Source organism: Narcine bancroftii, chromosome 4 (genome assembly GCF_036971445.1).
Source record: "Narcine bancroftii isolate sNarBan1 chromosome 4, sNarBan1.hap1, whole genome shotgun sequence".
Taxonomy (NCBI): Eukaryota; Metazoa; Chordata; class Chondrichthyes; order Torpediniformes; family Narcinidae; genus Narcine; species Narcine bancroftii.
In genome coordinates this window covers 41,116,850-41,143,170 of record NC_091472.1, presented here as the reverse complement: position 1 = coordinate 41,143,170, position 26,321 = coordinate 41,116,850, and the positions used below count along the sequence as shown (strand labels likewise).

The following is a 26,321-nucleotide window of genomic DNA, read 5'->3' as shown; positions in this document are numbered from 1 at the left end:
GCGACAAAATAACAAAACTAGATGACCATCCTGTATCAAGTTTTCCATGAGTCAAACAGGATGAAATGACATCCAGATTACTCCAATTTCTTCATAATTGGAAAAAGAATGACCCATAGCTTGCTTACGCAGTAGTCTCATTTGTACTTTCTGAACCAAACCTTTCTTCCAACATCTCATACTCTAGCTACAAGACTGACGCATGGGAGGTGCTGGCATAATTTTGTCCAAAGTTGGAGTCATTGGCCTTTGGTTTTGTCAATTATCGAGCTGACACATGATGGAAACAGTAAAACAGGGCCAAGGAAATTTGCTTCTATCAACCCTCTATCTCCTTGTGTCATGAATCATTATTTACACAGATAGTTGGTGGCTGGTACAATAAAGACATTCAAAAGAATTTTAGATTGGCAAATGGATGTAAGAAAAATAGAGGGTTATGGGTGGGAGTGAGGTGGCACAATGCTGTGGCTGAAAGGCCTGTACTTGCTGTAATGTCTGTGTTCCTCAGTGTTGAACATGTTCTCAAAGCAGCACTGCCAATACTAAAAGTTCAGAATATACCCTGCCTGGGAGACTTTAGTGGATCAAGAAGCATGGCTCAATAGCTTGATTTAGCTAGCAGTCACTAGAAAAATAGACTGCAGCAAATGATGATAGACCAATGTAAGAAATAATTGTCCTTGTCCACATTGACAATCTGTCCATAACGTGTATTTCTGTTCTTCTCCATTGATATGAAAATTGTTAGGAGTAACCAGTGCCCAGTCCTTGCATGTTATGGCTCTGCCAGTGTTCTAAAACGGATAAATTCAGGAGATCTGAGTTCTCATTCTAATCCAATACAATTTGTAACTTCTTGGCTTGTACTTTTACTGTACTGTTATTAAGATGGAGGACCAATCTTGCTTGAATGAGGATGGTGGAAAAGCATTCTCTTTAAATGTATCAAGTATTATAAAATCTTGCTTTGTTATCCTCTTGACTTTTGGGGATAAGGACAAATGGATGGAAGGATCTTAACCATAAAAGATTCCATATATAAAAAAACATTATAATCATAAATTCAGTGAAAGTGTGATAAACTTTATTATTACCTTTTATTATTAGCATTACTAGCTTATGACTTTTAAGTTTCTTATTAGCATTGATCAAAGTAGAAAACTCTACTTTCTAACGCACAAAAACCAAACCTTTTAATAAATGATTTATTTTTATAATCTATTCCCAACCTTTTGGCTAGAAATATCATGCATAATATTCACCACTAATTAGCAAAACCAAGTTGCGCACGTTTGCTTAAATACTGTTTTCTAAATTAGAGCCTGGCTAGTAATTGATCGGGAGATGCTGTCACATAATCCATTCTTAGTTTACTTGGAAAGCAAGACAATAATTTGCATTTAGTAATTAGTTCCAGTGTGTTTGGGGATCCAGACCTGGCATAGGTCCCAAAGAAAGCATGGATGAGGGTAAGCCAGTTGTGGGTGAGCTCATGGAGCACATGGGACTGTACCAATCTTCATGCTGCCGTGGTGCAGGAGGTCCAGAAGCTAAGTGCGCACGCGTGCTGGTGTAGGTAAATTGGCCGACAGCTGGAGGAGAACCATAGGCGCTTGTCGCCATCGAAGAGAAGCGTGACATGTGATTGATAGTGTGTGGATACTGGTACGGCCTGGCTGAAGCAGATATGGAACAAACAGCAGGAATTAGGCCACCACAGGCTGAAATAACGTTTGGAGGAATGGATTTTTGAATGGCACGTTCTTGCTTACGATGCTTTGCACGTCTGTTTTGAAACCACACCTGAAAGAACAGGAATTTATTCAGCAAGAATCATACAGTTGAGTGACACCATGTTTACATTTGCAACCACATTAATTTTCCAAGACCCAAATAAATTAAAGGCAAAGACCAACAGCAGAAACTTTTTCAGAGATTCAGCAAAATTCTTGGGAACAGTTAAGCTGTGGCACTTGTTAACCTGTGCCAACTGTTCAGGATTTAGTGTGCAGGAGTGCAGAGAGCAAATGTGCAGTATCCCTTGATGTACAAACTTCAAAATGCCCTGAGGCCTACAAGAGACTGCAGCTGCTGGAATCTGGAACAAAAAATATCTGTTGAGCAGATTCAGTAGCAGAAAAATAGCCAATGTTTGGCAGATCAAAACCCATTCATCTTCCTTTGCTGGTTTTGCTCCATGTGCCACCGACAAGATGCAGCGCAATTTACAAAGGCTGCTTCCTGAACAGTGCATACCAAATCTATGACTTTGACTGCTAACTACAAGGGTACCACCATCAGCAAAAAGCTCCAAGTCGTATTACCGGTATGTTTTTTCTGTGTTGCCTGATCAAACTCGTGGATCCATGTACTCAAAGTATTACACAAGTCCAATACATTCCTGTCTTTGTCAGTGACACCCATATCCCTTAGGATCTTAGTTTGGAAACTCATTTACACCACTGGGTTTCTTCATGGATTAGATATCCTACTAGCTATATATTTGATATAAGTAATTATACAAAATGGTGCTCTCTGGTGAAGTTTTTTTTCCAATTACGCAGTTTTCCTCAACATCACAAAGATGTGCTGGTAGGTTCGTTATCCCCCAGTTTTGAAAGAGTCAGAAAATCATGCACCTTTGAAACAAGCCCTTGCTGAACTTCAAGTACCCATTTACTCTAATCCTATTTACCAGCTGGCTGATGGGGAGGTCCTCCATCAGCCAGCTCCCCACCATGACTACCAGCCCCCCCACATCTCCATCGGGCACACAAAACTCAAAACGGTTAACCAGTTTACCTATCTCGGCTGCACCATTTCATCAGATGCAAGGGATCGACAACGAGATAGACAACAGACTCGCCAAGGCAAATAGCATCTTTGGAAGACTACATAAAAGAGTCTGGAAAAACAACCAAATGAAAAACCTCACAAAGATAAGAGTATACAGAGCCATTGTCATACCCACACTCCTGTTCGGATCCGAATCATGGGTCCTCTACCGGCATCACCTATGCCTCCTAGAACGCTTCCACCAGCGTTGTCTCCGCTCCATCCTCAACATTTATTGGAGCGACTTCATCCCTAACATCGAAGTACTCGAGATGGCAGAGGCCGACAGCATCGAATCCACGCTGCTGAAGATCCAACTGCGCTGGGTAGGTCACGTCTCCAGAATGGAGGACCATCGCCTTCCCAAGATCGTGTTATATGGCGAGCTCTCCACTGGCCATCATGTCAGAGGTGCACCAAAGAAGAGGTACAAGGACTGCCTAAAGAAATCTCTTGGTGCCTGCCCCATTGACCACCGCCAGTGGGCTGATCTCGCCTCAAACCGTGCATCTTGGCGCCTCACAGTTCGGCGGGCAGCAACCTCCTTTGAAGAAGACCGCAGAGCCCACCTCACTGACAAAAGGAGGAAAAACCCAACACCCAACCCCAACCAACCAATTTTCCGCTGCAACCGTGTCTGCCTGTCCCGCATCGGACTTGTCAGCCACAAACGAGCCTGCAGCTGACGTGGACATTTACCCCCTCCATAAATCTTCGTCCGCGAAGCCAAGCCAAAGAAGAGATTTACCAGCACTTAGTGCATAGCCTTCCATGCCTTTGGTGTTTTAAGATTTCATCCACTACACTTTAAATATTGTACCTACTTCCACTCTGGTTGATTCAGAGTGCCAGTCTGTTTCAGATTGCAACCACTTACTTGGTGATAAATTAGCAGATGGTACAAGAACCAAAGGGGGTTGTTGTGCATATAAAAGAGAATAAATCGGATGAATCCAGGGAAATAATGAGAGGGAGAATGGGATTGACGGGATTACTTTGCTTTCTGTGTCATGCTAAGCAAATAATCTGTTTATTTATTTAGGAGTTTGGTTTGGAAACTCAAGTGTGCTAATATTTATTCATGCAAATTAGTTCTTCTGACCAGGTTTATTAGATGATGATTTATGTAAAATATGAGGAAATTATGTTAGTTGCACTTCTATTGCCTTAAAAAAAATACGTATAGGTTTAGAAAATGGAAGTTTAAAATTGCATTTGCAGAGTCCCATCTGATCTGCTAAATAGTCCAGATGTCGCATAATCCAAGGAATCAGTCAACGGCCATACAAATTCCATTAAAGTAGAAATTTGCAAAATATCACATTTATTTCATGCTGCTTAAGCGCCAAGGTTTCATAGCCATCCTTTATATTATCATGGCAAGATTTTCATATTGCTTTGTTGAATACATCCAAGACTTGCTTGAGCAGGTCTTTTCACAAATTTTCAACACTGATCCCAATCAGTGGTTCGTGGGATTCGTATGGCTTCCTACTGCGTGTGATCAAATATTTGCAAAAATATTTTGTTTATTCCAATATTTAAAGATTTTAAAAAGTTAAAAGGGTAGAATTAAGGTACAGTATGTAATGCATCAAAACAGTTAATGAAATGGAAAGCAACTTTACAATATTTTCTGTTACCATTAACCAGAAAATGTGAATACAAATATAAAAATATCTACTTAATAGGCAATTTAGATACACATTTTATCATTTTTTTTAACTAACTAGCTTTGATCTTAGAAATTAAAAATGTAATGAATGCACTTAGTCTCTGACCTGTATGCGTGCCTCATTCAGTTTTGTGATCTTTGCCAACTCCTCCCTACAGTAGATGTCTGGGTAATGGTTTTTACTGAAAGTAGCCTCCAGATGTTCCAGTTGCTGCTGATTGAAGGTGGTCCGATGACGTCTGCGTGCAGGGGTTGGATAGTTGGCCTGTCCATTCAAATTGCCTGACAGGCAGGTACTGCTACTCAAGTTTGAACTCTCAGGGAATTTCTTATAAACTCGACCGTTAACTGAAATTTAAAAAAATTGAAATGAAAACAAAAGATGGAAATATTCAAGGGCCAGGTAACATCTGTGAAGAGAGAAACATGATGTTTCAAGTTGATAATCTTCCAATGTGCTGCACTGTAGAAAAAAATGAACGTTTTTTAAAAAGGTAAATGACCTACAAAGCAATGGATACCTATTGTGTATGAAAACACAAGAACATAGTGCAAATGGATGTTCTAATAATGCAAACCTATAAAGACTTCCTGATGATAATTCGTCTTTAAATACAATCAGGTGAGAATGTTGAAAATGTATAATTGAGAAAAAGAATGCCGTCTTTCAAAAGTAACTAAATCCTAATTAAAACATTACAATTGGTTTGTGTACTTTCCAGCATTGTACAGCATTTTCAACTGCTGATAAAAACCATTGATTAAAACTATTTATTTCAAGTTGTTTATGCTCAGTGCCATTGGTATTTATTGTTTGAGCGATAAAGTTATTCCAGAGACACGGGCAAGAGGGTTTCAAGGTTTGAGCATTAATGTGAGCAGAACTTAGGTGAATCCAACCAAATGGAATAGTACAATGATTCCGTTACATTATCATGCAAATTTCACAACCACGGTAAATATTTTGTTGTACCAATATCCTGCACTGTGGATTGTGCAGTTAAGGGTCAAGAACCGAGCTGATAAGTCATTCAACTACAGTATTCTACAATAGAATAATTATTACTGGGATTTTCTTTTTCCTAATGGGAGACATATTTGTGTAATTTTGCAGTAGAAATTCCTGACAGAGCTCACAGATCCATCATATTTTTCTGTTGCTAATGTGTCTTTTCTCTATTAAAAATGTTCAGCCCCAAATTGTATTCTGCTGATTAAAATGGAGGAGGGAGGGGATTGGCTATATTTGTGGAAATCCACTTGGAGTTCAGTTCCAAACATGAATTTTACAGAACTTGGTGGAAAACAATGGAAGTTAAATCAGGGTTGCTTTGTGACCCAATTACTACCTGGACATACTGGTTTTGAAGTTTCATCCATGAGCCAAATCACTGTGATTGTTTGCAAACAAAGAATTATTGGAGGAACTCAGCAGGTCAAGCAACATCTATGGGTAGTCAATGTTTCAGTTAAGGCTCTATATTGATTATTTTGTTATTGACTGACACGTTGAATAAAGCAATTTAATGGGTATGTACCTCCAAGTTCAGATTAAAGGAATTTTATGTTCTATTTTGATTACCACACAGAGACATATATGAGAATGGGGAGATTTTTAAAAAATTGTTTACATTACTCACCTTGCGTAAATATTTTCAGCTGATTGTAGATTCCATTTTATCTGCAGCAAATTGTTTTCCTCCAAAGATAGACATAATCACATTATTGTGAAAATGCAAAAGGACCATGTTAGTTTGTGCTGCATTCAGTGCTCTCAACCTAAATCACTCATACATCTCAGTACTTTTCCCACTCCTCCATGATTGTTAAGATATAACATGACCACTCCACATTTGATGGTTGACAGTCAACTAGAACCCCACTCTATCTGAATAGGTCAGGTGCAATATTACCATGGGACTATCATACGCAATATGGAGCATTCTATTGACATCCTAGTGCACTGAAATATGCTCCATTCAATCAGATTAATGACGTTTGTGGACTATATTGAGCCAGTAATTGGAGTGGATTATGATAAGGCATAAAAAATATATTTGGTTATGGAGGAAATTGGAGTAGGAGAAGGATGGACACCATGATGTCCTTTAGTTCTTATAATGTCTGTTAGCTAGAGAAGGTCAAGGAGAAGTTGATATTTCATTTTTTTTAACCTTGTCTGCCTTTCTGTAAAGTGACAAGGATCAGTCCTCCTTAACAATAATAGTAACCCCCCCCCCACCCCCATCACCTTTATTCTGTAATATTGAAACATCAAACTTGCCATATCTCAACACTATGTTACTGCAAAAACCGGAATTTATTAGTTATTTAAAACAACAAATTGAGGTTTTTATTAGTAATAATAGTAATTCTGTTTCTAGTCATTTTGTTTTATGGGGATGCAATGAACGCTTTTTTACGAGGTCAAATTATTAGTTATGCTTCTAAAGTAAAGAAAGAGAATTAAAGAGATTGAAGATTTAGAGAAAAAGATAACTTACTGAAAAAGAATTTCAAAAAAATGCTACTGAAACGCAAAAGAATCAGTTAACTAATTTAAAATTTAAATATAATGAATTACAAACTTATCGGTTTGAATGTTTAATGAACTGAGCTAAACATACATTTTATGAATGGGGTGAGAAAGCTCATAAAGTTCTGTCATGGCAGTTAAAAAAGGAACAATTATCTAGAATTATACCAGTAATTAGAAAGAAATCAGGTATTACTTTTAGTCAAAAGGAAATTAATGAGGAATTTTGTAATTTTTATAAAAAATTATATACTTCGGAGTGTAAAGATGTAACTGAAGATGCTATAGATTCTTTTTTGAAAAATATTAAATTGCCACAATTGAATCAAGAAGATAGACAGGAGTTAGATAAACCCTTTACAGAAAATGAAATAGAAACGGCGATAAGAGATATGCCAAATGGAAAGGCACCTGGTGAGGATGGGTTTTCTATAGAGTTTTACAAAACTTTTTATGCTGATATATTTCCTATTTATAAGGATGTTTTACAACAAATTTATGACACTTTTCGATTACCCGAGTCTTGTTCCAGTGCAATAATTACAGTTATACCAAAAAAAGGTAAAGATCCTTTACAGGTTTCTTCTTATAGACCAATATCACTGTTAAATGTAGATTATAAAATTGTAGCAAAGGCTATGGCTAATCGATTAGCTCAATACTTGCCTAAAATAATACATAGTGATCAAACGGGATTTATAACATATAGATATGCATCAGATAATATTTTGCTTTTAATAACGTTGATAAATAAATCTAAATCTCAGATGAATTATCCAATAGTGGTTTTGCTGGATGCAGAAAAGGCTTTTGATAGAGTGGAATGGAAGTTTTTGTTTAAAGTACTTGAGAAATTTTGTTTTGGTTCTTCATTTATTGGATTGATAAAGGCTTTATATAATAGTCCGAAGGCCAGAATTGCTGTCAATGGGCAGATCTCAGAATCTTTTAATTTAACAAGGTCTACTAGACAAGGATGCCCATTGTCACCTGCTTTATTTGCTATAGTCATTGAGCCTTTGGCACAATTAATACGTCAAAATGAAAATGTTAAAGATATGAGAGTTTTGAATGAGGAATATAAGATTAATCTATTTGCTGATGATGTTTTATTATATTTGGTGGATCCGGGCATTTCTTTACCAGCAATTCCAGAATGTTTAGAAATTTATGGTCAATTATCTGGATATAAAGTAAATTGGACCAAAAGTGAAATTTTATCAATTTGTAAAAATGATTATTCAATGTATAAAAGTATTACAAATTTGAAGTGGACCACACAAATTAAATATTTAGGAATTAATGTTAATACGGAATTTCAAGATTTATATTCAATTAATTATCTTCCTTTAATAAAAAGGATTAAATTAGATTTGAGTAGGTTCAAGGATTTGCCTTTGGGTCTATTAGGGAGGATTAATACTATAAAAATGAATATTTTTCCTTGAATACAATATTTGTTTCAATCAATTCCTTATTTTTAAATAAAAGTTTTTTTAAGGATCTATATAAAGAAATTAGAGACTTTTTATGGAAGGGAAAATTTCCGAGGGTAGCGATGAGAAAGCTGATGTGGGATTTTCAATTTGGAGGTTTAAGATTACTGAATTTTCAACATTATTATGAAGCAGCTCAATTTAAATTTCTTAGTGCATTAATGAATATGGATGATCCACCCAGTTGGGAAAAGATAGAAATGGCAGTTATTTCAGAAAAATTTTCTCATCTTTTTGTTTCGATGGAATAAAAATTTATTACGAACTTATGATGTCCCAATATTGAAGCATTTATTAAATTTATGGACAAGTAAACTTAATAAATTGGGGCTCAAAAATAAATGGTCTGGACGATTGCCATTATATAACAATCAACTTGTTCCTTTTACAGTCTCCGATATCACTGTGAAACAGTGGGAAAGGAAGGGAATAAAAAATTTATCCGATTGTTTTTCTGAGGGATGTTTTTATTCTTTTGATGAATTACAAAGGAAATTCGGTATTAGTGGAAACTCTGTATTTGTGTATTATATATCTGATTTGTATTGTATTTTACAAGAAATTGATAGTAAAAAAGATTGGGAAAAAGATAAGTTGAAATGGGAAAAAGATTTAGGTTTTATAATAGCTGAAGAAGCCTGGATGGAAATTTGTCAGAATAGTATTAGGAAATTGGTTAATGCTAGATTAGCGATGATTAATTATAATTTTATACATCAGTTATATTTAACACCGGAGAAACTAAAAAAGTTTGATCTTAGTAAGTCGGATTGCTGTTTCCGTTGTGACCAGACGGCTAATACTTTTTTGCATACTGTCTGGCTTTGTGATCGATTGCAACAGTTTTGGAAGGGTATTCAATCTATATTTAATAGTTTATATAATATTTGTCTTGTATTAGATCCTGGTATATTTTTATTAGGGAATATGCAATCATTAATTGATTTAGGCCTACAAGATTATCAGATTTCTTTTATTTATTTAGCTTTAGCTGTGGCCAAGAAATGTATAGCTCTTACTTGGAAAGATAGAAATATATTAACTTTAGATAGGTGGTATTTGGAGATGAAGTTCTGTTTGATTATGGAAAGGATATCTTTTTCAATTCAGGATAAGATGTCTTTTTATAGGTTGAAGTGGACTCCGTTTGCTAAATATATGCATTTAAGTTTGATTTAAATATGTTTTTAAGTTTGATATTTTAGTATTGATAATTTTTTTTGTTGTTAGTATCTTTATTTGTTATAAGTGGGCTTTTTTATATAATATTGTTCATTTTATTAACTCTTCACTCTTTCACTCTTTATTTGGGGGTGGTTAGACTAACTTTAAGCTAGGTCATTAATGTTGTGTAGTAATTATTGGTAGGGGGGTTTAGTTTATTTAGTCTGCCGATGTAGTATTGTAATTTTTATTATCTTACATTTAATCTTTTTACTGTAACTTTCTATTTTATTCATGTTATAAAATCTTAAATAAATTTTTAAAAAAAACTTGCCAAATCTAATTCACAAATTTGTACACAAGTTTGACGTACTGGAGTTTCCACAAAAGTTGCGCAGTAAATTAAGGATTTCTGTCATCGAGTCAGCTGCAGCATCCTTTAACATAGCCACACTTACCTTGGTAGATTACAAATGCTGATGTCATTTGAGATAATACCTCTCCAGCTGGTAGAAAACCATTCTCATCCCTTTAGCTACAATGATCAAATATTCAACATTATTAATTTTCTAATGTTGTTATTTAAACATACATCTGAATGCAGGCTGGAACAACAATTAAGGACATTTGCAAACTTGTCTTCCATTTCCATCTTGAACTGAAGATTTAGCAATGTTATACATTTTATGATTGTAAAGAAAAACCATGGAATGAGCTTGATTTTTGTTTTTCTTTGTAAGTGGAAAAAACATGAGCATAAAGAGGCATAAGCTTTGTATTTGACAATAGATCAAGCCCTAGATTCAGGAAGCAGAACAGAGCTGGCCAGGTTCTGATTGCTCAACCCAACATTATGCTGGCAGTGGAAACATTCATTCAGTCTCTGGATCCAGGGATTAGACTTCACCATAGCCATTACACCAACCCAACAGGGAAAGTGGAATCTGATAATCACTTGGTTTTACTTCATATAATTTAATATCGTGAGAAAGCAAACAAGACCCACAGCTAGGCTGTTCAGATAGAAAGAACAAAACCAACAAAGAAACTAATTTGTCTGAAAAGGACTATGTGCTTACCAGCACTACTGATTAGCAAGGAAGTCAAGAGATTGCCTAAGTAACTGGCTTTAGAATTAGAATGTAATACTGTACTTCAAGCTTTGTGCAAACTCATTAGTGAACCTTCTAACTTTATGCATACTGGTCAACATAGACTGTGTCAAACAGTCTTAGGTATTTGTGATCTAAAGATCACAGATAAAATGTTCACATGTGTAATGAAAACTTTGTTTTGCAGTATTACATGTCCTTAGTAGATATACGACTGACTCAGAAATTTGATAATACCATGGAACATTTCTTCTAACCGTACTCCAAATAAACTATTTAATTTTCACTTACCAGCTGTAGAGTTTGTTCTTCATCCTTATGGCTACAAATCGAATTGAAGCTAAAGAACGAATTTAGCCTTAGATTGATCAGCACCAAACCCACAATGGTTGTAGATATATGGTTATAATTTAACAGCTAAAGAGGCACAATTTACTCATTGCAATTTTCCTGCAAATGGGTAACTGTAACCAGTTTATGATATAATTGTGTTGGTATGAGAAGTGTGGCGCTGATACATTTAAAACAGAGATTGGATTTAGATAAATTTCAAACAAAGAAAGGTACCAAAGGACTGCAAAAAACCACAATCAAAAATAAATGAATGTTGAGCTCAGGAATACTTTAAAAAAAAAAGGTAATTTTAAGTCAGAATATGCTATGGAAAATTATGTCAAAGGCTGCAGAGCAACTGAAGATAACAAAGAGGTACCCTAGCCTCAATAATATGCTTAGCTATGGCAAAGTATAGCAAAAATCTGTTCTTTGGCAAGAAGATTCAAGGATGGGGATGGGTTTGGGATAAAACTGGGCAGCTGAGAGGAATGAAGAAATGCTGGAGGTATGCAAGAGGGATAAGGCGTATTTGATAGATGAAGCAAATTTTCAGAAAGTGAATAAGAAAACAAAAAATACATAAATCACAAAAAAATAATAATGCACATTAGGTAAACTTTCAAAAACTGCTGCATTTTGTTTTAAGTAGAATGTAAAAGAAGTGAAGTTAAATGCATATAAAGTTGTTTGTGGATCAGTGAGAACAATACTCATAGGTCCAGGTTGACAAAATGAACTTACAACTGAGGAGATGAAATCAAATTTATCAGGATAATACCACAGGAAAGTATAACCATCAGTAAAGACTAAACTGACTGGAGCTTTTTGGAAGCAAAGACTGTGAGACCTTGAAACTTGAATGGATAAAGAGGGGTAAAAGAGGTTGATTCTACTTTTGGAGAAGTTCAGAAGAGGAGAAAGTACTTTATACTGAAGAGTAATGTGCACGTTGAACCTAATAACTAGTGGCTGTGGTGGGTAACATGGCTGAATTCAAGTTGATGTTGGGTTGGTATGTAAAAGATCCGATGACTGAGCTATGGGATTCATGATTAGTTCCTGATAATTGATTCTACAAATTTATAAGAAATAGGAGCAGGAGTTGGCCATCTCACCCATCAAGTCTGCTCCACCATTCAATAGATCATGGCTGATCTGTCCGTGCCTCAACTCCACCTACCTGCTTATTTCCCAGAAGCCTCAATTCTCTGCTTTACAATAATCTGCCTACATCTTCAATATATTTAATGCTTTCTTGGGCAGCAAATTTCATTCTAGGAAAAGCAGTTCATCCCCATTTCTGTCCTAATTTACTCCCTTAAACTAGGGTTATGTCCCCTAATTGTAGTCTCACCTGCCAGTGCAAACAACTTTCCTGCCTCCATCTAATCAATCCTTTCATAATTGTATACTTCTACAATATCCCCTCTCACTCTTCTGAATTTCTATTATTGTTAAGGAGGACTGCTCCTTCTCACTTTCCAGGCAACTCATTCTTTCCTCATAGGCTAAACCCCTCAGCTCCAGAATCAACCTGGTGAATCCTCTCTGAAGCACCTCCAAAGGCAGTATATTTTTCTTAAGTAAGGAAACGAGACCTGTACAGAAGAGTCTGGTGCAGCCTCACCTGTACAGAGGCTTTTTTTTCTGCATCCTCTACCTCTTGTCTTTGAACAACTGAATGAAGGTCTTCAATAAAAAAGGTTGATTTGAGTTCACTGTTACCAGTTTCTCTTCTGAGAAGAAATACTAAAATATATGCAAGAATGGAGCGTTATTGATTTCAGATCTTGTACGATGATTCTGGTGGTTTCCAGTTACAGTCAACATGTTTTATGTCTGTCTTTACTGCCCATGAGTTATTTCTTTTTGTCCACCCATTTGTCTGTCTATCTATGGGATGAAGACTTCTCATGGAAGGACACTATTATTTCTAATTCCTAAATTCCCTTGAGAAGATAATGATCTTATTGAAATACTGCACTCCTTCTGATGAATGGACTTCCACAGTTAGACAAGAGATTCCTGGACTTGAACCCAGAAATGATCAAAGAGTTGTAATATAATTCCAAGTTAGGGTGGGGTGTAACTTTGAGGTAAACCTGTAGCCCATTACCCTCCATGGGAGTTGTTATCCTTTTCAATAGTAGATTTAAGAGGCCCGAGTAGCTTTGGCAGTAATTGCAGTAGATTGTGTGGAGTTTACGCACTGCAGCCAGAGATTATTATTTAACTACTGTGTAAAGAAGGACCCAGTTGCCTCTGAGCAATGGGATGTTCATTTGCTGACCGATAAATGTTATGGATCAACTCAATACTAGTGATTGATGACTAAACTATTCTGAGCCAAAAGGAAATTTACTATATACAAATTCCATACCCAGTCACACCATAATTTAGAAATGTATTATTGATCACTTCCTCTATCCTGATTTAAAAATCAAGAAATCTACTTGGCAAAATTGTGAGAACAAGTTCTTCACAATGACTGAGAGAGGCAAGAAAGCCAATGGATGAGGTTTTGGAAGATTAGGTGAGAGAGAGGAGGTTTAAAAGAGAACCGAGGGGTAAATCTTTCACTTAGTGTAGTTGATATGTGGAATGAGCTACCAGAGGAGCTGGCGGAGGCAGGATCAGTAACAACATTAAAAAGGCATCTTGACAGGTATGTAAATGAGGGATATACAATTAATGCAGGAAAGTCAGATTTGTATCGAAGGTCCTGATGGTTGGTCTAGATGCAGGGGGCTGAAGAGCACATTTCTATGCTATATAGACAATGATAAATGTAGGTTGGAGATTTTACTAAATAACCTATTGGAAATTACCATATGTTGAACAGCACAGCTCATCATAAAAATGTATCAATCCAGTCGTATGATCTTCTGTCCATGAGAAAGACCACATTTATTTTTTGTGGATTTTTTAACTGTCAAGACCTTTCGATAGCAATATGTATCAAAATCCGAGATGAATGCTTGGCTATATTTTTCTAACCAGGATATTATTAAGTGTTATGATCCCATCCTTAATGTAGTGCAAAACCTAGTAGTACTTGGTACTATATTCCTTTGCTTAGTTGAATAACAGAAGTGGGAAGATGTTCAAACAATATGCCACCTATAGAAAAAAAAATACCAGCTGTTTAACATTCTTTAAACAAAATATAGAGAAATCATAGTCGTAGAACTTTGGAGGAAATGACAGGCTGTTCATACTTGCACAAGCACTTTAAAAGAGCGATATAATTAAGATTCCTCATAATACTGTTCAGTTCAACTATATATCTAAACCCCTTTCATAAATTTGTGTGCAAACTAATTGCACCATCCTGTCAGAAAATATATTCTAGATGATAATAACCCTCTGAATAGACTTTCTCTTGCTAATATTTCTAACTCTATGACCCTTGGCAACTGACTCACCTAAGAATGCTATTTGCTCCATTAGAACCAGTCATTAATTTTTAAAAACTATTTAAAGAAAAACAACGGTTATGGGGAGAGATTGACAGTCTAGGTATGTTTTCATTGGAGTGAAGGAAATTGACCTGATAGAAGAATATAAAATTATTAGGAGCATAGGTAGGCTTGATCTTTTTTTTTTGCCCACAAGAGGGACATCAAAAGCATGAAGGCATATATTAAAAGTGAGAGGGAGGAATTTTTAAAGAAGAATTGATGGAAAAGCTTTATTTTCACAGAGACAGTGGTTGACATCCAGAACCTGATGCCAATACAAACAGAATTTTTAAGAAACATTTAAAAAGGTACCTGAATGGACAAAACCACAGATGCTGAAGGAACTCAGCTGGTCTCATAGCATCCATAGGTAAAGATGTTTTACCAACATTTTGGGCCTGAGTCTTCAAGGTCTATGTTAAAGGCTGGGGGTGGGGGGGGGGGGGGTGAAATGAATGGGGAGCAACAGACAAAAAGTGTTAATTGGATATAACTGGCTGAGTTCCTCCAGCATCTCTGCATTTTTACTATAATCACAATGTCTGCAGACTTTGTTTCACTCCTTGAATAGGCAAAGTATGGAAGTATATGAACCTAATATGCGAAAATGCATAGAAGGGCAAAAAGTTCAGTTTAGACATGTGCTGTTCAATCCTATAATTGTACGACAGGTGAGTAGACACATCCTATCACAAATGCAGTCTAAATGGAGGTGTTCAGCAACAATCAGTAATCTGAACTTGTTGCCCCCCCCCCCCCACCACCCATATATTGGAAACTAATTCACAAGAGCCACATGCAAAACATAAAATTGAAAGAAGTGCAAGTGAATTGTTGTTTCACTTGGAAGGACTGTTTAGGTCCTAAAGAAAGATGAAAGGATGCAGTAGAAAGTGCTATGTGGAGGAAAGTAGTTGCTAGACATGGAAGAATGAAGATGCCTTCAGAATTGTGGTCCATTCCATCTCTCAATGTACTTCTTCCATAGTGCATCATTTCAAACTTTGCTGCATTAAATTCGATCTATCCAAATGACTGCCCATATCATCAGTCAATATATTTGTAAAATCTTCTGCTATCCTATTTACTATTTACATTGTGTCACATCTCTTTCTCATTGGCAGAGAACATAGGGCAGTGGGTAAGGTATCTGGTGGTAGTCCATTCTTATATCCAATTCCAGATTATTTACATACAAGGAAGGCACTTGTTCTGAATTCAGTCCATAATGTAATCCCTGCATTCTACTCTTGAATCAGAAAACACAAGTGATACAAAATGTAACATTACATCCATATTATTAATGTTTAAAAATTAGACAACTAAAATAAAATACCAAATGAAAGGCCACACCAATCAAGTTTCTTCTTAAATGAAGAAACATGAGGTTTCACCCCTGAATGGAATCAGGTTACATCCACATTTATTCTTTTAAAAATCTGAGATATCTTACTTTAAGATACACTTGCACCCTTTATATTTTAGAGAGTTACGAATTCAAATCATTTTGATGTAGACTTAATTCTACTACCAGACAAGAATTTTGCAGACAATAATTATGATTTGACGAGATGAATGCTAAAAATATTTAATTGGGGTCTTTCCCTAAAACTTGTGTGGACTTTTTAGTCGTGAACAAAATTATTATTAAAAAAAAATAGACATACATACACAACATGCCATTTCAGCCCATGAGTCCACGCTGCCCAATGTACACCCCATTAATCTACATAGCCGGTACATTTTGAATGTGGGAGGAAACCGGAGCCCCCAGAGAAAACCCATGCAGACACGGAGAGAACGGACAAACTCCTTACTGACAAGCACAGGATTCGAACCCCGGTCCGGTCCAGATCACTGGCACTGTGAAGCCGTTGCGCAAACCACTAATAGAAAATACAAAGTCGAGACAGACCACTTTGATCCACTGCAATTCAGATGACAGCCAAGTAAAAACCAATGGCTCCACATTTTAGTCCTTCTGGGCAGGAGAAGGTTTCTGTAGTTATCTACAGTTAAAAATTTTGATATTGAAAGGAGGAAACAATGGAATTTGTTATTTTGAAATATTTAATCTGGGATAAAACATATAAAATGATCAATTGTTAATTCCACATTAGGCGTCTAGTCTGTTGCCATATCACTTCACTTCAAACGGAATATGTTCATGCTATTTTAAAGTAGCATCAGTAGTACAGTACATCTTTACCTCATATAGCCGGTGCAAGACCTGCTGAGCTCCTCCAGCATTTCTGTTCTTTTTTTAAAAAAAACTAGAATTACAGGTCAGCAGATTTTCATGTTTCACCCCGAAATATCAGTTTTATTATTTGCAAATTGAGTGTAGTTTTGTAAAAATAAACATTGAATATCTTGAATACTGATAAAAGTTATAACCAACAATCTACACCTTAAAAACTTTTAAAAAATTATTGAATTGGCTTATAGTCCTGAGCTCATTTCTGCCTTGGATTTCCAAATATTTCCCGTTAATATTCGTTCATTGAAGTTATTGCACGAAAGATGGTTAAGTTTGACCGTAGAGGGAATGGATTTTTGGATAAGTTATCTAACGATCCTAACTACTTTTTCCGACTCGTCGTGAAAATGGAACCAGATTCAAAAGAATCGGAATTTATTGTTATTAACACGTGTCACGAAATTCGTTGTTTTGCGGCATTATTGTGTATTACAGGTGCAAAAATCTTTTAAATTGCATTTCCGTAAATACACTACAGGTATATAATTTAAAAAAAATAAATTAAATAGTGCAAAGGAAGAGAAAAAAAAACCGGAGGTAGTCTCCTGTGGTACATTGTCCATTCAGAAATCTGATGGCAGAGGGGAAGAAGCAGTTTTTGTACTGCGGGGTGTTAGTCTTCAAGCTCCTGTACTTCCTTCCCGATGGTTGCAGTGAGCAGAGGACACGGCCTGGGTGGTGAGGGGGTACCAGACGTAAATGAGTGCTCCAAATGTCAGCAATACACCACTCTTTTCTTGAAAATCTGCTACTAAAACATTTCTTAGTCTCAACAAATAAAACTACGCTGCTGCGCGCAATAGCTGCGATGCTATAAATTGGGCAGTTCTCAGTCAGATAATGACGATTGTCATCTCATTTACAAGATCATTTTGTACCACTTACAAGATATCTAATGGACTGCCCTGTGCAGGAGGCGAACTTGATGCGCCCCGTGAGGGAAGTTTCATTGTGAGGGGGCGCAGGGTCTTGGAAGCTGCAGAAACCCCAACTTGCCCCTTCATCCGAAATTCGGAGAACCTCATCACTTTCGGGTGTTACATTTGACAAAATTAAATATCATTTTACTTCGTTAAACACAAAAAAATTAATGAATCGCTTATAATTTAAAGTTCCGTTTTAGTTTTTTTTATTGGTAGGGCTATAAACAATAAACGGATACATTGCGATCAGGGAGGAACAATATTGAGCATGTGTTTTCATAGTCTTCGTATTTTTCTCCTGTTTAATTGATCGGCCTGGCGACCGAATTATTTCATCATACAATAGATTTTACAAAGTGGAGGTCATGGTCCATGTTTTATGTGTTGCAAGTGAAACATCGAAAGCGATATCATCAGTTGGTTGTGTAAAAATTAAGGCATTACAGAGATTACATTATTCTATACATTATAGACCCGAGTCTACATTATTCGATACATTATAGATCAGAGTCTACATTATAGATCCGAGTCTACATTATTCTATATATTATAGACCCGAGTCTATATTATTCTATACATTATAGGCCCGAGTCTACATTATTCGATACATTATAGATTAGAGTCTACATTATAGATCCGAGTCTACATTATTCTATACATTATAGGCCCGAGTCTACACTATTCTATACATTATAGACCCGAGTCTACACTATTCTATACATTATAGACCCGAGTCTACATTATTCTATATATTATAGACGCGAGTCTACATTATTCTATACATTATAGACCCGAGTCTACATTATTCTATACATTATAGACCCGAGTCTACATTATTCTATACATTATAGACCCGAGTCTACATTATTCTATACATTATAGATCCGAGGGTACATTATTCTATACATTATAGACCCGAGTCTACATTATTCTATACATTATAGACCCGAGTCTACATTATTCTATACATTATAGACCCGAGTCTACATTATTCTATACATTATAGACCCGAGTCTACATTATAGATCCGAGGGTACATTATTCTACGCGTGTTGGAAAACAGGGACGGAGCTAATTTCCAGCGGTGACTCACCTGCAGTTGCATTGACCGTACTGATGTGATCCGGATAAAGGAGTTGGAATTCATCACCTTTCCTTTTCCCTCCCCGACCGCTGACTGACTGCACTTCTTCGGCCATTTTCATGTTATGGGGGAGCGAGGAGATGTTGTCAACTCTTGGGCTTCCAACTGCGAGGAAATGCTCCTCCGTTTGACAAGTTTACCTGGTGGCACCATGACATCATCAGGGCTCCACTGGGTCCGAAACAACCAATCGACGGCCAAGGCAACGAAAAAGAACTCCTGCAAGGGGGCTCGACACAACAATGAATAGGGTGACCTCTGTCAATACAGACACGCCGCGACATGATTGAAGGGCCTGTGTCTCCACTCAAATAATTAAAGAGCGCTGAAGTGAACTGGGTGGCGAGGAAAGTCGCCGGGACCCGCTGTGGGTGGCTGAATGTCAGAACTCTGGTGGACAGCCCTGATCTCTCAACTAAGCATCCTTTTTGTGAGCAGCTAATTCGGCTCAAAGAACCCAGATGACATCCTTCTGCCCGACGGCCCCTACAAAATAAAACAAAAGGCGGAGGAGTTTCCTCAAGGACAAAGTGTACAACTGGGCAAGATTGGAGTTCGCTTCACCAATTTCCCTTAAAGTCTTTCTTTTAAAACTTCCACTATGATTACGAGAACAAAAAGCCCCGAAGTTGTAACCAAACAGGTCATTTTCTCCTGTTCTTTTCACGAAGAAGCATCCAAAAGACGTACGAGTTGGAAGGTTCCATGAAGTGGCCCAGCACTGGCGAGAAAATATTACTGAGCAATGCACTATATCAATGGAATTTCTTTCTGTAAGAACATTAGGAGACAATTTCTTTCATACCACGAGGACAGTTATATTCGGGAAGGGTCCCACACGGCCGTGACCCTAACCCACCCACACAGGTATTGCCGAAACATTCAAAAAGGAACAATTTCAAGGGACCCGAACAGAGATTTTGCAACATTGTGCCTTCGTCACCTTCAGAATTCGCAGAGAAATTCCTCGCTAGGGACTTAACGTTGTTATTTTCTCTTTCAATCAAAGCATAATTACTCAGTAAAAAAAACACACACACACACACTGGAATGGAAAAATACAGATAAACTTTGCTTTAAAAATTAACGACTTGAGTGAAATTCTAGATTGCTGTTCGACAGGAGCGAAATCTCATTTGATCTTTAATTATAGAGCAATTAATGGGGAAAAATGGCACTAATTGCTTTTATAGAGAACCTGAAGATTACCATTTAAAAACCGTTACATGGAAATCGATTGAAATTAAGTTAAAGGTCGACGGGGATTGGATAATTTGCAATTAACGTAGTCAGATCCAACAATCACCTGCAGGCAGATCGTCGAAGATGCTGGAGATACCAAAAAAAACTTAATCGAGATGCTGTTCTTAAAAGAGTGAAGTATCAGCGTCTCCCTTTAACTTACGTTGATTATTGATAAAACTTGTATAATCCATGTAGAACGAGAAGGCTGACAATTTGGAAATAATTTTGAAAGCAGATTCAAATTCCCAAATATAAAGGAAAGGCAAGTTACACCTCGTTCCTGGTCTGGATTAGGTTGTTAGGAAGGTTTGCCCAACATTGTTTCATGTGTTTCCTTAAACACATGCAGTAATAGAAATGTTGGCAGGAGTAGATGGTGACTCTGTAACACACTAAGGCAATGCATGATGTCTGATTGTCCCAAAGAATTTTATAGTTGTTGAAAACTTTATGGTTAGACAAGAGCTTGAACAATGTGGGAAAAGAAGCATCAAATATGACACAGAAAATAATGACAATTCAGCAGTGAAAAAGTTATTAATGTTTGAAGATCAATCAGTGTGTCCGAAAATCCAACTTTGCAGGTACCCCCTTGCTCTTCAAGAAATCAATGTTGCAAAATTCTTTAATTATGGTAATAATGCTCTTCAAATAAACTTTCCTTGATTTCATTAATGGTGAGAAAGCACAGTATATTTGTCTAGATTTTACCCCTCTTTTGGTAAATCAAACGTCATTGCTAAATGGCCACAGATAATGGAAACAAGACTATTTGGCCACAGAGTCCATAGGAACCATCAAGCTCTATTATTTTATTCTTCCCATATTCCTCTTAACTCTCACCAGATTTCATAGAATCATACACATGTAATTAATGACACATTTGGAGTAATTTACATGGCAAATTAGCCTGCCACTACACACTGTTGATTTGTTTGGCCTGAAATTAAATTTGATGCAACTCTATTTTTCAGAATCGAGGGCAGCCAATATTTCTAGCATTGTAAAATGTGCTCCAACAAAAAGTCAATATATTTTTATATCTCATTGGGTTAAAAAGGGTTTAAGTTAAAATGTGATGATGCAACTATAGTTATAACAAGGGAAACTATTTGAAATCTATAATATTGTCATCAAATACTATGAGTGGGGACATAAAAAGAGAAAATATTGAAATACTCAGGTCAGTTTTTATCCCTGGGGATAGAAAAGTATAGTTTACAAAATGATATCTTTTCAACAGTATGTACTTGGTTCATATCTATTTTCTTACTTGATATTATAGCACCTGGAGTCTATTATAGATGAGATAATGACCAGTGTGTGGAAAAAATGAGCAGTCTCTGAGCATGTCTCATCTATATCCTATACTTTTTACCTCACCTATTGTTCTCCTTCCCAAATCAAGGCTAGAGCTGGAAAAAAAAATGCTACAGATATTGAAAGGATACTGGCTATCTAAAATAAAATAGAAAGTACAGGGATACCTTGTATAACACGGTTTTTGATATAATGCTGTTTATCATTTTAATATAGTAATAACAAAAAAATTGTTAAATTTTATTAATATTTCATTACCAACAGTGGTGTAATCATTTAAAGAGTCAACAACAATGTTCGCCACTCGATTGCATTCATTCCTTGTGAAGATAATGCATCATTTGCTAAAATAGCATGAGACAAAAGCATGAATGAATCGTCTGTTTGAACTCTAATCAAGAATAAAGATAAAATTAAAGAACATGGAATAGCAACTGCATCTTATATGACTAAAATGATTGTTAGACATAGAAGTTCTGCATTGGAAAATATGGAATGTTTTTTAATGATCTAGTTTGAGGATTGGAACCAGAAAAGAATTCCATGAAGTCAAATGACGTCAGGAGAAAGCAATTGGACATTAAAAGAAAATGAAGAAAGCAGAAATGAAGAGGGAAACTTTTACAGCAAGTCGTGGTTGGTTTTATAACTTCAAGAAATGTATGGGGCTCCATAATGTTCAAATTACTGGTGAATCTGTGAGTACTGATGAAACTCTCATTGAAATGGATCAACAATGAAGATCAGCTGCATAATGAAGATGTTAGTGAAGTGCCATCAAAATAATTCACCTTAGAGGAATTACCAATGATTATTGGAAAAATAAATGATGCTTGCAATTACCTTTTGCATGAAGAACCAGACATCAAGGGAAGCATTAGAGTTCAGCAAAAATTGCAAAATGCTATTTGATGTTATAAAGATACGCATGATGAAGAAAGATAACTAAAGAAATTCAAGCTTCATTAGACAAATATTTTTTTAATTAAACAATGTTCACTTATTGCCAATAAAGATCTTTGTCATTTTTTCAGTTTTATATATCCCTTTTAAATATTTTTTGCTCATTTGCATAAGTTCAAGGTTAAAAAATAAAATAATTAATGGATGCATTACATTGTAATAATGCTTTGAACAGTGCAGTTTTCCATAGCACTGAACTTTTTTTGGAATGTTTTAACCATGTTATACAAGGTGTCCCTGTACTGGAAATATTCAGCAGGTCTGGCAGTATCTGCAGACGGAGAAAGAAAATTAACATGTCTTGATCTTGGGTCTGACTTGAAACAATTATTTTTCTCCCACTAATCATGTTCGATCTGTGGAGTTCCTGCATCAGCTTTTTAAAAATATTCAGGTTGACAGCATTTCATCAGAAAAGTGTAAAGTTAGAATTGAATCAGGATTTAAAGTGCATGAAGAAAAAAAAAGGAAGAGAGAAATGAACATGGAATTTTTCTTCACCTTTCATTCACCCCCTCATTCTCTCACCTATCATTCCTACTCAAGTTTCTTTCATCTTTAATTTTTTTTAATTTTCGTTGCTTCTTTTCACACCTCTATGTCAGTTATTCTATTGATTCTCTTTAGCATCTGTTGTATTTATGCAGTATCTTTCTTGTAACAAAATCTACTGAAAGTTATCAGGGAATGTAATAAAGTAAATACTAAGATAAAGGAGATACAAGGAGGAGCGCTGAAAATCTTGATCAGAGAAATGGCTTGTACTTAATAACAAGTTAAAAGACTAAGTGATTTAAGTAGCACATTGCACAGCATGGGTCCTGGATACCCATGCTCTATAGTGCTAAGATACTACATCAATACAAACAGTGCTCAAAGAAATTAATAGAATGCTTCAATATGATTTTTTTTTAAATTTGAAACTTTGGAAGGAGGGAGCTGGTGTGGAATTGCAATGACAGGGAATCTGGATAAGGGGTAAATGCAAGATGGAATACCAACAAAACAGGTTCAGGATGAACTGAACTTCATGGAGCTTGGATGCTGGGAGATCGAAAGAGATTAAGTCATCTGTTGGCATCATGGATGAACACTTCATTCATTATTGGATGAGGTAGACATGAAGGTTGGTAATAATGCTGATCTGGAAGTTCACATTGCGATTGAGGGGAAGTGAAGTTGGAAGCTTAGCTTTAGGTTGAATGTGTAAAGCCCGATAAGGCAGCATGACAAGCCAGAGTCAGTGGAGGGATCAAAATAGATGATGAAGTTGTAGAACTGTAGATTGGCCAACTTGAAATACAAGCCATCCACATCTGATGGTACCAGAAGAAAGCTATAAAAGAGAAAAGGAGGCTATAAGTTTATGATTTGTTTTTGGAATTAGCTTTATGGAACTAGGAAGAGAAGTTATTGATAGAGTTTGGATTTGACACCAAAATTATCAGCAAGGGTTAGGGAAAGAGCAGGAAAATTATATTAAGGGAATATTATATTGAATGGTGGAACAGGCTTGAAGGACTAAATTACCTACTCCTGCCTTGTTCATAGGCAATGTGTTCATCCATGACATATGTTTAAATTATTTTAAAGTACAAGCTGATTTAGGCAAGCAGATCCAAATACTCTGCTGTGACTGAGAAATAATTCATTATAGGCTTCAAGGGAGATTATGTACCAACACTTTGTTCCAGAAGATGAAGGGTGGTAGCTTGAACAAATTATTTTATGAAGTTTATAAGCATGTTTTACTTTAATCTATAAATAAAAATATTGGACCTGGGCAGCATTTGACACAAGTACCACTGCAATTGGAACACCCACAGGGAACATGAATCAATACTAATCAAGATAACTGGTGAAAAATGAGATAGACACTTGTGCCTAGTTTAATTGATGGGAAAATCAATAATACAATTTCAACCGCTTTGATGCAAAAGAAAGTCTGGAAGTTATTTTGCCACTTAATCTTAAATTGACAGTGATCAGGTGCCAATCTGAGGATTTAAACTTTCAATGTTACTTCAGATTAATCTAACAGCAGGGCACAGTGAACATTAGTTGTTCATTCATCTTCTGGAACAAAGTGTTTGTATATAATCTTCCTTGGAGTCTATAATGAATTATTTCTCAGTCACAGCAGAGTATTTGGATCTGCTTGCCTAAATCAGCTTGTACTTTAAAATAATTTAAACATATCTTATCCATTAGACATTTTGTTTTAATTTGGAAAGAGGCTCGATTACATTTCTAATTGAAAATTTAACACCATCAACCTCCTTCTCAAAAATCAGCATTAACACCATCAAAAATATGTTCAACCCTTACATCTTTGCATGATTTCCTCTATTTTCACCCTCCTCATGTGGATTGTTCAAATCTAAATCCATGTCCACATTTTCCATAATGCCATTCAAATCATGCCTGATGTATTTCCCTTTCGAAACCATTATCCTGCCGTCTCTCCATAACCTTTGATGTCCTTATTAATCAAGAACTCTGCTTTAAATATACCCAATGATTTAGCCTCCACAACCATATATGGCAACAAACTCCACAAATTCACAACTCCTCCTGCTGATGAAGTCTCTCCAGCTCCCCTTCTTCCTTCAAACAAACTCTTGGTCAGCCCAGTTTTGGATTAGTCTCAGTTTTTTTTTTGCATTATAATTTAGTAAGTTAAATTACTGATAATAATTTCAAAAATGCACCAGGGGTTGTAGGTCAATTAGGTGTAATTGGGCGACATGGGCTCAATCCATATATACAATGTTAAGGGAGGTAGTTTAGGGGAGTTTTTTTTGTTGCCCGGGATGGTGGTGGAGCCTGAAACATTGGGGGCATTTAGAGACAGGCACATGAATGAAAGGAAAATGGAGGGTTATGGGGTAAGGAGGGTTTACAACTTTTTTTTGGAAGGAACACTGAGGGCAAAAGAGCCTGTAGTGTGTTGTATTGTTCTATGTTAAACCTACTGTCTTCCTAGCTATTCTTTGCTCTTGAATGTTTAGGATGATCTTGTATTTTATCTTATGAACTATATTTTGCCCTTATGATTTCTTTTTTCAGTGTTCTCCTACATCCTTTAAACTCCTCAAGAGATCTCAGCTGCCTAAACCTGCTATATATAGGGGTTCTGGCTTTTTTGTGACTAGACCCTCAATATTTCCTGACAGTTAAGCTTCCCTAAACTTGCTGACCTTGCCCTTCATTCACACAAAGTCTCTCGATATTAGTTTTAAATACTTTCCACTTGCCAAATGCCCCATTACCTTCACACAACCTCGCCCAACTTTTGCAATCAAAACTACCAGCCTTCCTACAATTTAACAAGGACCAATCCCATCTTTTTCCATGCGGGTTCCTATCACTTGGCATATTTTAGATAGCGGGAAGCCTTTGGGATGTCAGAGGTGAATCATTTGCCATTGGGACACCCAGCGATTGTAACCATAGCATGTACATTCCCAGCCCAGTTGAAGTTCTAGTCAAAGACTATTCACAGGATGTTGATGACAGATGGTTCAGCTATGGTAATTCAATTTAAAGTCAAGGAAGGAAAAGTGGCTTGGTACTCTCTTGTTCAAACAAAAGGAATAAAAATCTGTATATATAAGAGAAAATCTTTACACTAGTTAATAATTATACCAATCTATTAATTTTTGATGCTGCTCATTCCATCGCATTGTTTACTGGAGAACCTCCTGGCTTTTAAATACATGGCAATAATATATTCATCTGACTCTTTCTCATTCTGTTCCATTTTACCTCCTGCTTTGAACCTGCTGTGTCTCATGTCGATATAAATTGATGTTCTTAAAGATCCTCTCAACATGCAGCATCAGGTT

General features: G+C 36.3%; 1 protein-coding gene across 1 annotated transcript; it reads right to left on the bottom strand.

Moving 5' to 3' along the window:
- Window positions 1-1,258: 1,258 nt before the first annotated feature.
- prop1 (PROP paired-like homeobox 1) lies at window positions 1,259-19,000 on the bottom strand. The gene is made up of 3 exons (XM_069936134.1): window positions 18,895-19,000; window positions 4,620-4,861; window positions 1,259-1,806 (listed from the first exon to the last, which is right to left on the bottom strand). Exons 1-3 carry the CDS (start codon window positions 18,998-19,000, stop codon window positions 1,411-1,413), a joined length of 744 nt encoding a protein of 247 aa, XP_069792235.1. The 3' UTR covers window positions 1,259-1,410.
- Window positions 19,001-26,321: the final 7,321 nt, after the last annotated feature.